Raw genomic sequence first — 13,200 nt, 5'->3', positions numbered from 1 at the left:
AACAATTCTAACAAATGTTTTATTAAAGTTAAATATTAAACGGGTTGTATATAATCTGTTACTGGGAAATATCTTTTCAGTGTCACGTTTATGTTAACATTAGGCTCGTATTTTAGTCATAATGATAGATTTGTACCTTACAGACATGCGTCAGGGTATATCATTATAAGAGAATTTTGGACAAATATCAAGATTGTTCCATAATAAGGATAAAATACACACAAAATAAAATATAAACAAGTTTTATTTAAAATGAAAACTGGTAGTTTCTTTAAAAGTTTTGGTCGAGTAGACAAAATCAACTTTCACTTTTCTTTTTTCTGAAACATAAAGAAAATAATGACTAAACAAATACTTTTGGTCATTAAACTGAGACATTTTCATTGTCAACATGCAGGCAGTGAGAGCATCAGACATAAGATCATAGAAAAACCAGACCACCAAGTAAACTCAACCCCACACAAGGCTGTATTGAGTTTTAAAGTTAGATAAAAAGTATATTCTTGCATCTTGTATCTCAGATTTAAATCTGTTTGTGGATTTAACTGTGCAAGTCTGTGAATTGTCCGTTAACAACAGCAACGGGTTATTTAGGCACAGGTAAACTTTTCAACACAAGGACAGCCTCAATGTAGGCAAAATGGATCACAATACAAAATGTTGAGCATTAAAAAGTACTGGACAATTACAAGTTTTTGGCCAATAAATATAGAAAAAAAACACTCATACATGTTAAAAATATCAAATTTGATAGTTTCAAGTGTTGCACGGCAAGTACCACAGCCACCGGCGTTACACTCGCTCATGACAGTGTTTCTCACGCTCAGCATGACACATCAGAGTGTAGGCCAACAAATCTCAGGTCAGGCAAAACACTATTCTCTGTCCCAATTTAAAGGCACAGTTTTTTACCCTCAGCACTGTCAAAAATCAAGTGCAAGTTATTCATCAATAGAAAGAACATAGTAACAAATAAAGTATCATTAAATTTGAAAACTCTCGCCTGTGGTCATCCTATGTGCCAACATATCCAGTGTCTGTTTTCAGCTGACAAAGACAACATTTCACCACGTTAACCAAACTTCTAACATCAGTCTGAACAGTAATGATTTATATTGCATGTTTTCTAGAAAAGGCCTTTGCAGAACTAATATTTACTTGTTTCTCTGTCATTTCCAGGTAAATAAGGCTACAGAAACATGTTCTGCTAAATGCAATCCATGACTAGCTTCCTCAGAGGTACTGCCCATGTCATCACAGCTGGGTTGCATAGAGGATCCTTGTTCACCATTTTAAAATAGATTTCCTTATAAAAAGAAATCAATAAATGTATAAAAACTGGTGGATTTTTTTTTCTTTAAAAAAAGCTGATGTACTTCTTTTTCTTGTTATTGTTCCTTAAAGGCACAGTCATAAGAACAAAAGTTAGCTCGTGGCACACAGGTTTCTGCTTTGGCAAAAGAACCACTTTTGAATGTTGGCCTAACTGGGACTGATGGGATTGCTTTGGTAGTCCTGTGCTTTCTTGTAGTGCTTTCAAAAAGTGGTTGTTGATAGAGTCAACAGAGGTCCAGAGAAAAGTCTCACTTTTTAAATCAAGAGTTTCAGCTGAGCTACTCCAGCGTTGGAATGGCCTAAAAATGCACACTAATCCAACCTTTTCTAAACAAATGATTCTGAGCCGAGGCAGAAACTTAAGAAGTTACAAACAGGATCTGGAAGTGAGGCTGAGGCGGTCCACATAGAGCTAATGTCCACGCAGCTGGTCCAGCCGAGTGTAAACGTTATCGGCTTGACTGAGCTCCTCAAACACGGGCAGAAGGTTGAGCAGTTCAGCATCTTCCACGTCATCAAACCAAGATACCACAGGAACCTGAAGAAGACGGGAAAACAGAGAAACTGTCCTGAAAAAACCCTTATATACTTTTTATATTAAAAAACAAACAGAATCTGTCCTGCTGCTTTGTCTTCAGCTTCTTTATGTGCATCAGGATGAAGGAGTCGGCTAGAAACTCACAGCATTATTAGGGTGGAAGATGTAGGAGGCGGGAGAGTTGTCCAGGATGAGGGTTTTGTGGAGATCTCTCCCCAGGCGGCTCAGATCTTTCACATAGCAGCCCTGGTGGAAAACACATGATTCCCGGAATAGCCGAGTCCGGAATACGCCACACTGATCCAGCAGGTCCGTCACTGGGTCTGCATACTGGTGGAGGATGGGGAAGCAGGGGGAGGAAGAGCAAGGATGTGCAAGGACAAACTAATGAAGCATGTTTCACTAAGTCTACATAGCTCTCTGTAAGAATATTAAAGAAAAATCCTAATCTAGACCTGATTAAGTTCTTAATGCCGGAATTTATTTACGGTTATATATAAACAAAATAAATGCAGAATAAAAACGGAGAGGATTAAACTGAGACTAAGAACAATACATAAATCAATTTATTAAATAAATCATATAAAATAATACATAAATAAATAAATTAATTAAATCATTTAAATAAAGATAAAAATTAAAAAAGACTGGAAGTGGTTTGTTGCAAATTTCCAACAACTAACTTCTGGCCCTTTTTTAAAAAAAAAAAAAATCTTTTTATTAATTCATTTATTTTATTTATTCATTTGTTTTTATTTGCATTTGTGCATTTACTTACATATTATATTATTCCAGTGTAATTTTTTTCCTGAAATTTTCCTGTATTTATTCTGCTTTTAGAAAATTTAAATAATAAATAAAATGAGGCGTTACGGGGTTAAATGATTCCCAGATTCTAGCTGTTTCGTGAGGTGACTCCAACTGCGTTAAATGTTATGTTGGACGTTTTCATGTAAAGATCTGCTGTTTCTGGTCATCTATAGATAAACTCAGGGAAGGCTTCTACTCTGGAAACTAACAGTTGTTAAGCAGCTGTCATCAGACTCAAAACATGACTACGGAGCAAGAGAACATCAAATAGAACATCAGTCATCATACAATCCTTCCCGACAATAACTGAATAAAACATGCAGATCTATTTCAGGATCTGTTTCAGTACCTTTGCAAGACTAGCTGTAAACAGCACACATTCAAACAATTCTCCCATCCTCTGCAGGAACTCGTCCACGTACGGCCTCTTCAGGACATACACCTGTGAAGCAGACAGGCTGTCAGTCAACACGTCAAGGGATGTTTAACCCTTAAAACTCCAAGACATTTAGGCTTTTTCTTATTAAACTGTGTGTATTTGCTCAAGCCTTTTAATTCCAGTTAGCAGGCAGACATTATGTTTTCAGGACCGCGTCAGTTGTCAAGATTATGAGGATAAAATGATGAGGCTGCAAAATGAATGTATCGATAGATATAGCACTATGAAGGTCAACCAAAACAAGAAAACATAATTTATTACTAATAGAACTTTGCAGAAATAACACACATCATTCTCCCAAGTCTTGGCTTTAAGGAGAAAAAATATTGGCACTGAAACAAACACAGAACAGAAACTATTTACATATTTACACGTTTTCCTCCAGTTGTTTTCTGCCATTTACAGTTATTTATACTACTATTTATCTGCTATCCTCACAAAACCAACTCAGTTGCTTTTTGGCACCACCTTGCATCAAAAACATCTTATTGGCTTTATTCCAGCCACAGGGGAGCATTATGTTTGTTATTTTATATAGACATAGAACTTTCTGCTCACGTGTTGATCTCTGGCTGCTCCTGATTGGACACTACTGTTAATTTAAGCTCTCTCTGATTGGCAGAGAGAAATACAGGTCAAATACAGGTCTCTTAGCAACAAAGCAGTGATATTGATCTTTTTTTATGATGAAAATGTGATAAAAAGTGATGTTAGGTATCACTCGTGAATTTATCATAAAGAGACAACATATTGTGGCTGAATTGTAAACCTCCTGGACGGGATATACATGCATGGAAAATGTCCGTTGGTCACCTAAAGGGTAAACTATCCATCACAATTCCCCCTAAAGAGTTACACGCTACTGTTCCTGAGAAACTACTGATGATATAAGCGATAGTACTCAGAAGTAGCTAGCGATCTGGTGGTGTCGTAAGGGTAATGAGTCTTGTAGATTCATTGTTAATGGTTAGCTGCTTACAGCCAGTTCCTGAAACAAGTAATCAAGAATAGGCCGTGCCAGCGTTAACCAGCCTATCCTGGATTACTTGAACCAGGCAGAGGCCCAGAGAGGATCCCTTCCCTTTGGGGTCTCAGGAATCATATTTCTGACTTAATTACATTTCCACATGTCCAAAGCAGAGACATGTTCTAGACCAAAGTGGAACAAATGATCCAGAAAACCATGATTCAGGTGCATGTTCTTCAACATTCTTTTCAGAAATGTAAAACATGTGACTTAGTGACTTTCTACTTTATTTATTTCTTCTTAAAACATCCGCCTCCACTTGTGCATCCTCGTTGAACATCTGGCCAGCAGAGGGCTCTGCAATCCCATGTTTGAGAACCTGGTAGATCAGATATAAGACCCATCCCTTTTCAGCTCAGTAACCACTGCAAACACATCAACATGCACACATAAACGCAACCCCCTCCCCGCCCACCGCAAACACACAAACACAACAGTTTACCTGGTGTGTGGTCCCCTCTATCTCCACCGGTACGATGAAGTCTGCATTACTAATAGGCTGAAGGGAGAACACAGAGGGAGATGGTTGGCACGCTCACACGCAGAAGCCACACTGTGTACATTCACATGGCCTTACATAACGGCCGAGCAGCGAGAAGCACACTCCTCACTGCTGCCATAAATCACAGCGGAGAGTCAACACACACAGAATATAATTCACTTCATTCTCCTCAGAAATGCTGTTTTTAGAGCAGAATCACAGCAGAAAGTCTTCCAAATAATCCAAAAAAACATCCAAACTGCAGCTGACAGTGCTGAAGGCCACATAGAGATGGGATGATGGAGAGTTCTGGTCTTTGTACCTTAAATGAACTGTGCACCAGGGTCTCATCCAGGTCTATGACCACACATATCTTCCCCTGGTCTTGGGCCTTCATCTCAGGCAGGAGGCTGACTTCAGACTGCTGAGGAGACACAACACACTCATAAGTTGTCTTTGTTATCTGTGCCAAGTATAAAAAGTCCAACCTGGTTTATTTCACTTTTATGAAATGTGATTAAATCGGTTTTAGATCTAATCATGGTTTTGAAGCTGGAGGAGGGAGTTTATCTGCTGTAACAGCCTCTGCTTTGTTCATCTTTTGCATATTTATGTCATTCATAATATGTTCTCCAACGTAGTCAAAATTTCTGGCATCCAGTCTTTTTTTTCTGTTACTTCCGTTTCTTTCGAAGCCTTTATGAGAACAGTCAAAGTGAAATTAATCATTAACACGTTACATAATAGGAATAGCTTATCCATTAGGGAAGGAGAGTTACGATTGAGAAAGATACTGTCTACAATAAACCCAGAGCAACATAACCCCATCATGGCCTGTTTTTATTTGCTTTCATTTCATTGGAAAGCTGTAACACAATAAGCAAGCCTGTGGATGCTGCTGATGCTGGAGGACGCTCCTCAAAGTGAAGCAACATGGAATCTCATGAAACTGATTACCAAATCAATCAGACAGCATTAACTAGCTGCAGCGTGTAGCTTTGTTTTCTACCACCTCAGCACCTCAAAACACTACTCTCTACTCGCTTTATCCATCTACCTGGAGGATTAACCGTCATTCTCCTCCGTAGAAGATCTGATGTAAACTAATCCATATCTGCAGACACTTGTGGTTCCTTTTCAGAGCAGGTGCAGTCGTGGTTTCAGTTAGAAAAACCGACATCAGCATGTTGACTTTCTTTATGCATCCTATACAAACAGAGATAAAGGCAGAACAGAGCTGACGTGTTCAGGTTGTTTTCAGTACTGAGAAACATCAGCGTTACCTTGACAACTGTCCCATTTTCCTGTGACTCCAGCAAGACTTGCTGGGAAGGCGGCAGTAGTAGCGGCGCTGGTGGTTTGGGGCCATCCTGAGCTTGGATGCAACAGAAGAGGGCTTTGAAGATGTTACAACTCCGAGGCTGTTTCAGGGCAGAGCGGCTCACCTGGCCTGTTCAGTGTGGAGAAAGAAACACTTTCATGAGAAAAGCCAACGTGGAAACGCCTAAATTGCATTCCATAACTCACGTCAGCAACATGTTAGCTAATCTGATTTTTACAACAAAATAAATCTCAACACAAACATGCACAAAAAACAACAAAAAAAAAAACAAAACAAAAACAAACAAAAAAAAACACAAAAATGCATAAAGGAAATTCAATATTATTTGATACAGATTGCTTGTAATATCTACAATGAGCTTCCCCTTTTCACGGCGGCAGCGTCCATCTGTGTACAGGGATGGCACGGCCTGCACATGAAATCTGTTTTTAATGCGCCTGCTTCTGCTGCTGCTGCTGGAAATGGCTGGTACATGTTATATAATCACAGAGGGCGGGAAAACCCACACTTTTCAGCAGTACCTTCGGCAGAAAAACACAGACAGAAAACATTCCAACCATTTTAAACTCCAGGACCTCTCAGGGCTGCTTGAAGCTGGCCAGAAACCAGCCTGTCACAAGGACAGGTCTTTGATCAGTCACTGTTCAGAGGAGTTTCCAAACCGACTGAAACACCTGTGCTGACTGAAAGAAAGGGAGGAAACCAGTCTTGTAATACCCCCTCTCTCTCTCTCTCTCTCTGGTGTGTTTTGTGTGAAGACTTGCAAACAAATGCAGAATTTGAAGCCATCATCATAATAAACCCCCTCAGGCTGCACTGTGTGTCAGACCTACACTGTCCACACTGATCCTCAGTGAACCACATTACACAACTCCACGTTCAAGAGACAAAGGACACCAGATCTCCATCTGCTTTTTCCACACACAGTCCAGCTACACTTTCTACAAAAACAGCAAAAGAGAGCTGCATTATTTCTAAAATGCATGAAGGTCCTCACAGCAGGAGCCTTCTGATTGGACATTAGAAGTAGCCTACATTTAAAAGGATAAAAAGATTAAATTTTTAGAGATTTATCAGCAGCAGACTCATAAATCCACAATGCAGTGCAGAAGTTAACCCCCCCAGCAAAAAATCTTATATTTCTACAGACTGTGGAGTTGACAGAGGGAGCAAAACCTCCTTTAAATGTGCAAACAAGATAATCTTTTAGACGCGCAACAGTGGGCGTGTGCAGAGGGGGGAACACTATATAATCAATAACCACATCTTCTTTTACTGCTACCTGACCTACCAAAACCAAGACCAGAACCTGTTCTGTTGGACCGATCTGTGGTACCTACTGGGATGTTGTCAACGAGCTGACGAGCAAATTTCAGAACAGTTTGGTTAAGCTAGCTGATCAGCAGTCAGAGGAAACTCATGACAACAACAAGGCATACAGGTCTGCAGAGGAACATGCACCTGAGTCTGGTCCTCGTGTTTCTGATGGAGAAAACTGCACCTGAACGCCACTTCATGTGCGGCCCCGCAGGTTCAGAGATAAACCAACATTTCCCATCTCCTTCTGGTCGCACTCGTTTGTGTTGTGATCTAATGTGCTTTGATCACAGCGTCTGCAGCCTTCAACTGTCAAGTAAACAGGCGCACTCCAACATTTCCTAAACACGCCGCTCGTTACTCGTTTAAAAAAGCCCAGGCGCGCGAGCAGCCCAGCTTACCTGTCTTCGGGGACACTTGGACGTCTTCTTTCTGCACTTGGGTGATAACAGAACTTTCCATCTGACAATCACGGAGCCCTCAAAATCCTCAAATCCTGTCCGCGAACACTGATGGGCATCCCTCATTGGCTCCTGTGGACAAGATGATCCCAGTATTGGCCGAGGTTTCTGCTCATCCGCCTCAGGATTTATCTTCTTCCCAGTTTTCTTTCTTCTCCCACCGTTTCTTGTTCTTCCGTCGGAGGTCTGCTGCCTGGGGAGGGGGCGAGGCACTTGGATATGTTTTTTAGAAGCTATCTGACACTGTGTGCGGTCCGTCTTGTCTACAGCAACTGTTACTGGTGATATCGCCGAGCAGCCCCCCTTCCCTGTCGCAGCGAAGTCCTCACTTTTGCACCAACAACATGGAGAATCCAGGCGAGAGAAGGAAAACAACCGAGGAAATGGGGCAAGAGAGGGCGGTTTCAAGCCCCCCTCCCCTTACTACAGATAAACAACATCGGCCGAAATGCCACAAAGAGCCGCTAAAAACCCCGAAAATTTGTGAGACGCCTCAAAGATCGCGAAGAAAATTATTTTTGGCTGAAAGTTGGCTGTAAAAGCTTCGTTTTGTTGTTATCCAGAGTTTTGTTTTTCTACGGCTGGGACTCCGTGGGTGCCTTGAAACCGTCTCCACACTCTGATTGGCTGAGATGGAGGATGGGGCGTGTTTACGGCATTCCTCCCCATCCTGCACGCGCCGCACCGAGCACATTCCTGTGCTTCTCATACAAACGACTTTACGTTGTTTGTAAATTCTTAAAATAAACAGATAAATGTTTAAAAAAAAAAAAAAAAAAAAAAAAAGATACACGAAAAGCATTTTTATTTAGTCGGCCTATGTTCTTTTTTTTTAGTGCCGCTCTGGGATGTATAGTAGGTGGACATGAACAGGCGCATTTTTATGTTTAAAAAATTGTTTAAGTATTTATAAGAAAAGGACAAGAGATTATTACTAGTTATTATTAGTGTTGAATATCGTCCAGATTAGAAAACGATCCTACTAACTGAACTAACTGAAAACAAACACAAAACCAAATAAACAACCTTATCATTGAATTTAATATTTACATTTGGAGTTATGTCCTTAAGTTACCATTTTTTGGTTTGACTTTTGTGCCACAGGCATGAATTTGCGTGTTTCTATATTATAACCTATAATTACCATGAAAAGCAAAACAGAACAGGACGACTTAAATGACTAACAATGTGCACTTTTAAATAACCACCAAAGTTTGTACTCATTAAGTACAGTTATGTTAAATTCGTCTATCAGGCAATGACAATATATATTCTTTTTTTTCTTCTACTATATATATATATATGTTATTCTAGGCTTTGTAACTGTAAACACATACCACACCTTGAAGTGATGAAGCGTGTAAAACAAGGTACTTTCCAGCTCTCTGATGAACCCTTATGGCTTCCAGTTAGATGGTTCTGTTAGTGGATATAGGTCCATGCATGGAGGTGATGGAGGGCAGAGTTAAATCAGAGACCCAGACTCCTTTCATTTTCAGTCTCATTTAGTTTCTTTTCGTTGACACAAAAGGCAAATAAAATTGTAACTTGTTTATTAAATAAATAAATAAGAAGTGGGGAGAATATGTCTATCACTAAACATTTGTGCACCAGTGTTCAGCTAAAACATGAAATATGGATGAGTATTGGAGTTAAACTACTGATTATTATTTTTCTTATATGACAATCCAACTGTTCATTCAGAAAATTTACATAAACAGTTGTGGTTTTTAACAAGCAGAACTAAACTACAGACATGTTCTGTGCATTTCATCACATTTATTTTCCCTGAGGGTTTGACATGATGTTAAGCAACATGGTTTATCATTGGGTCTCAAGATATTCATAATTATAGGTTCTGTGAAAGCTCTGAATCCTCATCCTCTGCAAGTAATGAAGAAGTGCACAAGAAGCAACTAAAGTGTGAAGTTAAGAAACAGTAGGGGGAAAAACAATAGAAGCTGCAGTTCACCCATAAAACAGTTAAGATGGGAAAAAGGGAGTTAAACAATGAAGTTACAGTTGCTAATAAAGGAATAGCTGAACTGTTGAGTTGGTCCATTACAAACATGTGTGGGTCCACTACACCACAAGCTCAGCCAGTGCCCACAGCGGCCACGGTGCCAGACATAAACAAGAACGGCCCCACTGTTTGCATTCCTGGTGTTGGACATTTTAAGGCAGCACTGACAGATGTGTGTAAAAATATACACAAAATAAGTATAGACCGCACAGCTGGAAAATGTCATGTGGTTTAAAGCTGATGGCACTGTATACTGCATCAACTTCAAATCTGTTATCAGCTTTCTTTTGCATTCCCGACAGATGCAAAGACAGCTCCCAGCTGAGTCTGCAGGGACCCTCAAATGTGACTTCACATCATCATTACAACCAAAAAACTAAACACAAGCTTGTAAAAATTAAAGTAAATCACAAACATACCATTAGTTTTATCGTTTCAATGCAAAAATAAATAAATAAATAAAATAAAAACCAGCACCTGTAACTTCATGTTCGGATTCATAGTCTTTTTTTAAGGCACTTTTTTTTTATTAACAATTCAAGGACACAAATGATAAAATCAAACTGTTCTGTGAGCCAAAGTTTAAATGATTAAGACTGACACGTTAACCCTTGTAGTTCATCAGAGACTTTATGTCCTTTCAGGTCATTTCCCTCAGTTTCTGGCCTCCTTTCTGGTTGCGTTTCCTCATGATTTCTTGTTGAGAAAGCGTTTCTCTTGAAAAACTGTAAAATTCCACTTTCAGTTTTCTTAAAGATCAACAAGTCAAATTTCCTAACCTTTATGTCTTTTATGTCATGAGAGGACAAAAAAAAAACCCTCCTCTTCCGAAAACTGCAATAAAAACATGACAGATTAACATTTTTCCACTTTTGTTTTGCTTAGATTGCTCAATAATTGCTTAATTCCTAATCAGAAATATCAAAATAGAATTATTGAAGTTATTTTGACCCATTAAATGGCAATTAAATTAAATCATGTCACTATTTTTATAAAGACATAAAATGAGTTATTTTCCATATAATACATGTGAAGTTCATCTGACTTAATTTAAAGTTCAAAATCAATGTCTTTACTAATTTTTAAAGTATTTAAGACTTATTATTATTAATATTATTATTATTTGTTTTGCGGTTTATTTATTTATTTATAGGCTATTTATTATTTTTGCTTCTAAATGGTAACATCATGTGATGACATCATAATTTCAAGAGTTGAAAAAACTTGAATAATTATATTTCTGGCATTTATGATTAGGAATTAAGTTGATTGAGCAATTTGAGCAGAAAAGGATGTTTAAGCTCAGACATAAAATGATAGAATAAATTGTACAAATATGTTGTTTTTTTTCAAGTGAAAGTTGAAATTATGTCAAAAATCAAAGTTTAAATTAGTGAAGATCATTCTCAGTTCCACTCAATTAAAAATCCAAATGAAACTTTTCCTCAACTCATATTTGACTGTAAATTCCACTTCCTCGTTCTGCATCCATAAGGCATCATGGTTGTACCTCACTGGAGTCCAGCCTCATGCTCTCTGCCATGCATCAACAACATCCAGTCCAGCTGATGAAAAACCTCGCTGTCCAAACACACTCACAGCATCTGAGCCTCATGTAGGGCTGGGACGCTAGGGTCTGTAGTCATGTGATTTGCTGGAAGAGGATCCCCCTCACCCCCACCCACCCACTCTCATAGGCCTGCCCCTGAGTGGCCTCTGCTAGGCTAAATTTCCAGGAAAGGGGCCTACTGGACCGGCTATGAGGCCTAGGCAGGGAGACATTGGCTCATTGAGAAAAACAAAAACAGAGAGGGGAGGTGGGAAGGCTCTCCCTCTTACATAACTCAGACTCCATGACAGGGAGAGAGAGGAAAAAAAAGTTCCCCGCCACAATGCAAAGAAAAACCTGTTCGTCCGCCTCTCCTCGGCTCACAAACACTGAAGCACTTTGAGACTGGAATTTGAGAGACACTGAAACCAGCAATGAATGATTACTGTTACGCAACTCCTGACAGCAGCACAGACATGATCACCTCCACCTCTAAACCATCACTAGGACAGTTGATCTGCTTTATTCTGCTCACACACGCTGTTTCTCAGACACAAACACACCCATGTCCTTTAATCTGCTGTGTTATATATGTAGGCTGTTGTGCTGACATGCTCACTGTATCAGGATGTTTCCTGTACCGCCCACTGCTGCCTCCTGGTGGTCAAACCACAAACTGCAACACAACACAGGTAGAATTCAGCTTCCAACAGGATATTAAACATGTCTTACGTTAAAATACTTCATATTCAAGGCAAAAATTCACATTCAGTCTTCCAACCTATTTTCTGTCCTGGTCAGATCAGAAAATACAAATTCTTTGTTGTAAAAGTTGAGATCTATCATTTGTCTACTACTGATTTCGAATTGAGACTATCTCTTTGTATTTGTGATTTATTGTAGTTCTTCTAAACTTTTGTCCTCCTACAGTCGCTTGTAAAAGGATTATTTGTTTGGGTGTGAAGGGGCCAGCAGGTAGTATTACTGTTATGAATACAGTACATCCCAATCATACGGAAAATTAGAGAAAAACTTGTCTCAACAATTTTATATCATGTCATAAAGATCTTTGCTGGATTTTATTACACACATCAGAAATATAACAAAAATTGGATTTTTACCATTTTAAAAACATCGCCAGAGTTGCCCATTTTTCTCCCTTGCCAGCACGGAGGTGCTGATGCATGCTTTTATTTCTAGTAGATTAAATTACTGTAATGCCCTGCTCTATGGTCTTCCCAAAAGTCCATCTTAAACCTACAGCTACTTCAGAACTCAGCGGCATGTGTTCTGACAAGGACCAGAGGGCAGGAACCCGTGGTCTTCAGGATTGTTTTTAAGGTCCTTTTAGTAGTTTATAAAAGTCTTAATGGTCTTGGGCTTTCTTATTTATCTGAACTTCTTTTAAGTCATGAACCCTCGCAGACCCTGAGGTCCTCTGGTACTGGCCTTTTAGTTGTTCCAAGGGTGAGGACCAAGACATACGACGAGGCCTCTTTCCACTGTTACGGCCCATGTCTGTGGAACAGTCTGCAGGAGGGCCTCAGGGCCTCAGAGAACGTGGATGTTTTTAAAAAGAGGCTTTAGACCTACCTTTTTAGCTTAGCTTTTAACTAAATTTATTTGATCTTAATTTATTTTACATATTTTTATTTCACGTTATTTTATTTTCATTTTACTAAACTGTACTACTTCTTATTTATGTATTCATTTACTTTTTTATTAATTCATTCTTAGCTGTTCTTATTGTTTCTTAAGGTTGTTTAATTTTAATTTTAACTCCAGTCTTTTTCTCGTGGGGATCCTCCATGCTGGGGGTTTTGCCTGCTCGGTCTGGGGGCTGCTCCTGCAGTGGCTGGCCCTGCACTGCAGCCTTTT

At 39.3% G+C, this 13,200-nt stretch overlaps 1 protein-coding gene across 2 annotated transcripts; it reads right to left on the bottom strand.

The window, feature by feature from the left end:
• Nucleotides 1-226: 226 nt before the first annotated feature.
• ctdsp2 (CTD (carboxy-terminal domain, RNA polymerase II, polypeptide A) small phosphatase 2) lies at nucleotides 227-8,332 on the bottom strand. 2 transcript variants are annotated; one of them, XM_042005122.1, is made up of 7 exons: nucleotides 7,691-8,332; nucleotides 5,914-6,080; nucleotides 4,953-5,051; nucleotides 4,592-4,648; nucleotides 3,033-3,125; nucleotides 2,018-2,203; nucleotides 227-1,873 (listed from the first exon to the last, which is right to left on the bottom strand). In XM_042005122.1, exons 1-7 carry the CDS (start codon nucleotides 7,749-7,751, stop codon nucleotides 1,748-1,750), a joined length of 789 nt encoding a protein of 262 aa, XP_041861056.1. In that variant the 5' UTR covers nucleotides 7,752-8,332; the 3' UTR covers nucleotides 227-1,747. The 2 variants fall into 2 exon arrangements, with proteins under 2 accessions (XP_041861056.1, XP_041861055.1); XM_042005121.1 differs by having other exon boundaries at nucleotides 4,953-5,054; nucleotides 7,691-8,328.
• Between the last annotated feature and the right edge of the window lie 4,868 nt (nucleotides 8,333-13,200).

This window comes from Melanotaenia boesemani, chromosome 13 (genome assembly GCF_017639745.1).
Source record: "Melanotaenia boesemani isolate fMelBoe1 chromosome 13, fMelBoe1.pri, whole genome shotgun sequence".
NCBI lineage: Eukaryota > Metazoa > Chordata > Actinopteri > Atheriniformes > Melanotaeniidae > Melanotaenia > Melanotaenia boesemani.
The sequence above is the reverse complement of the archived record's forward strand: the minus strand, read 5'-3'. Positions and strand labels throughout refer to the sequence as shown.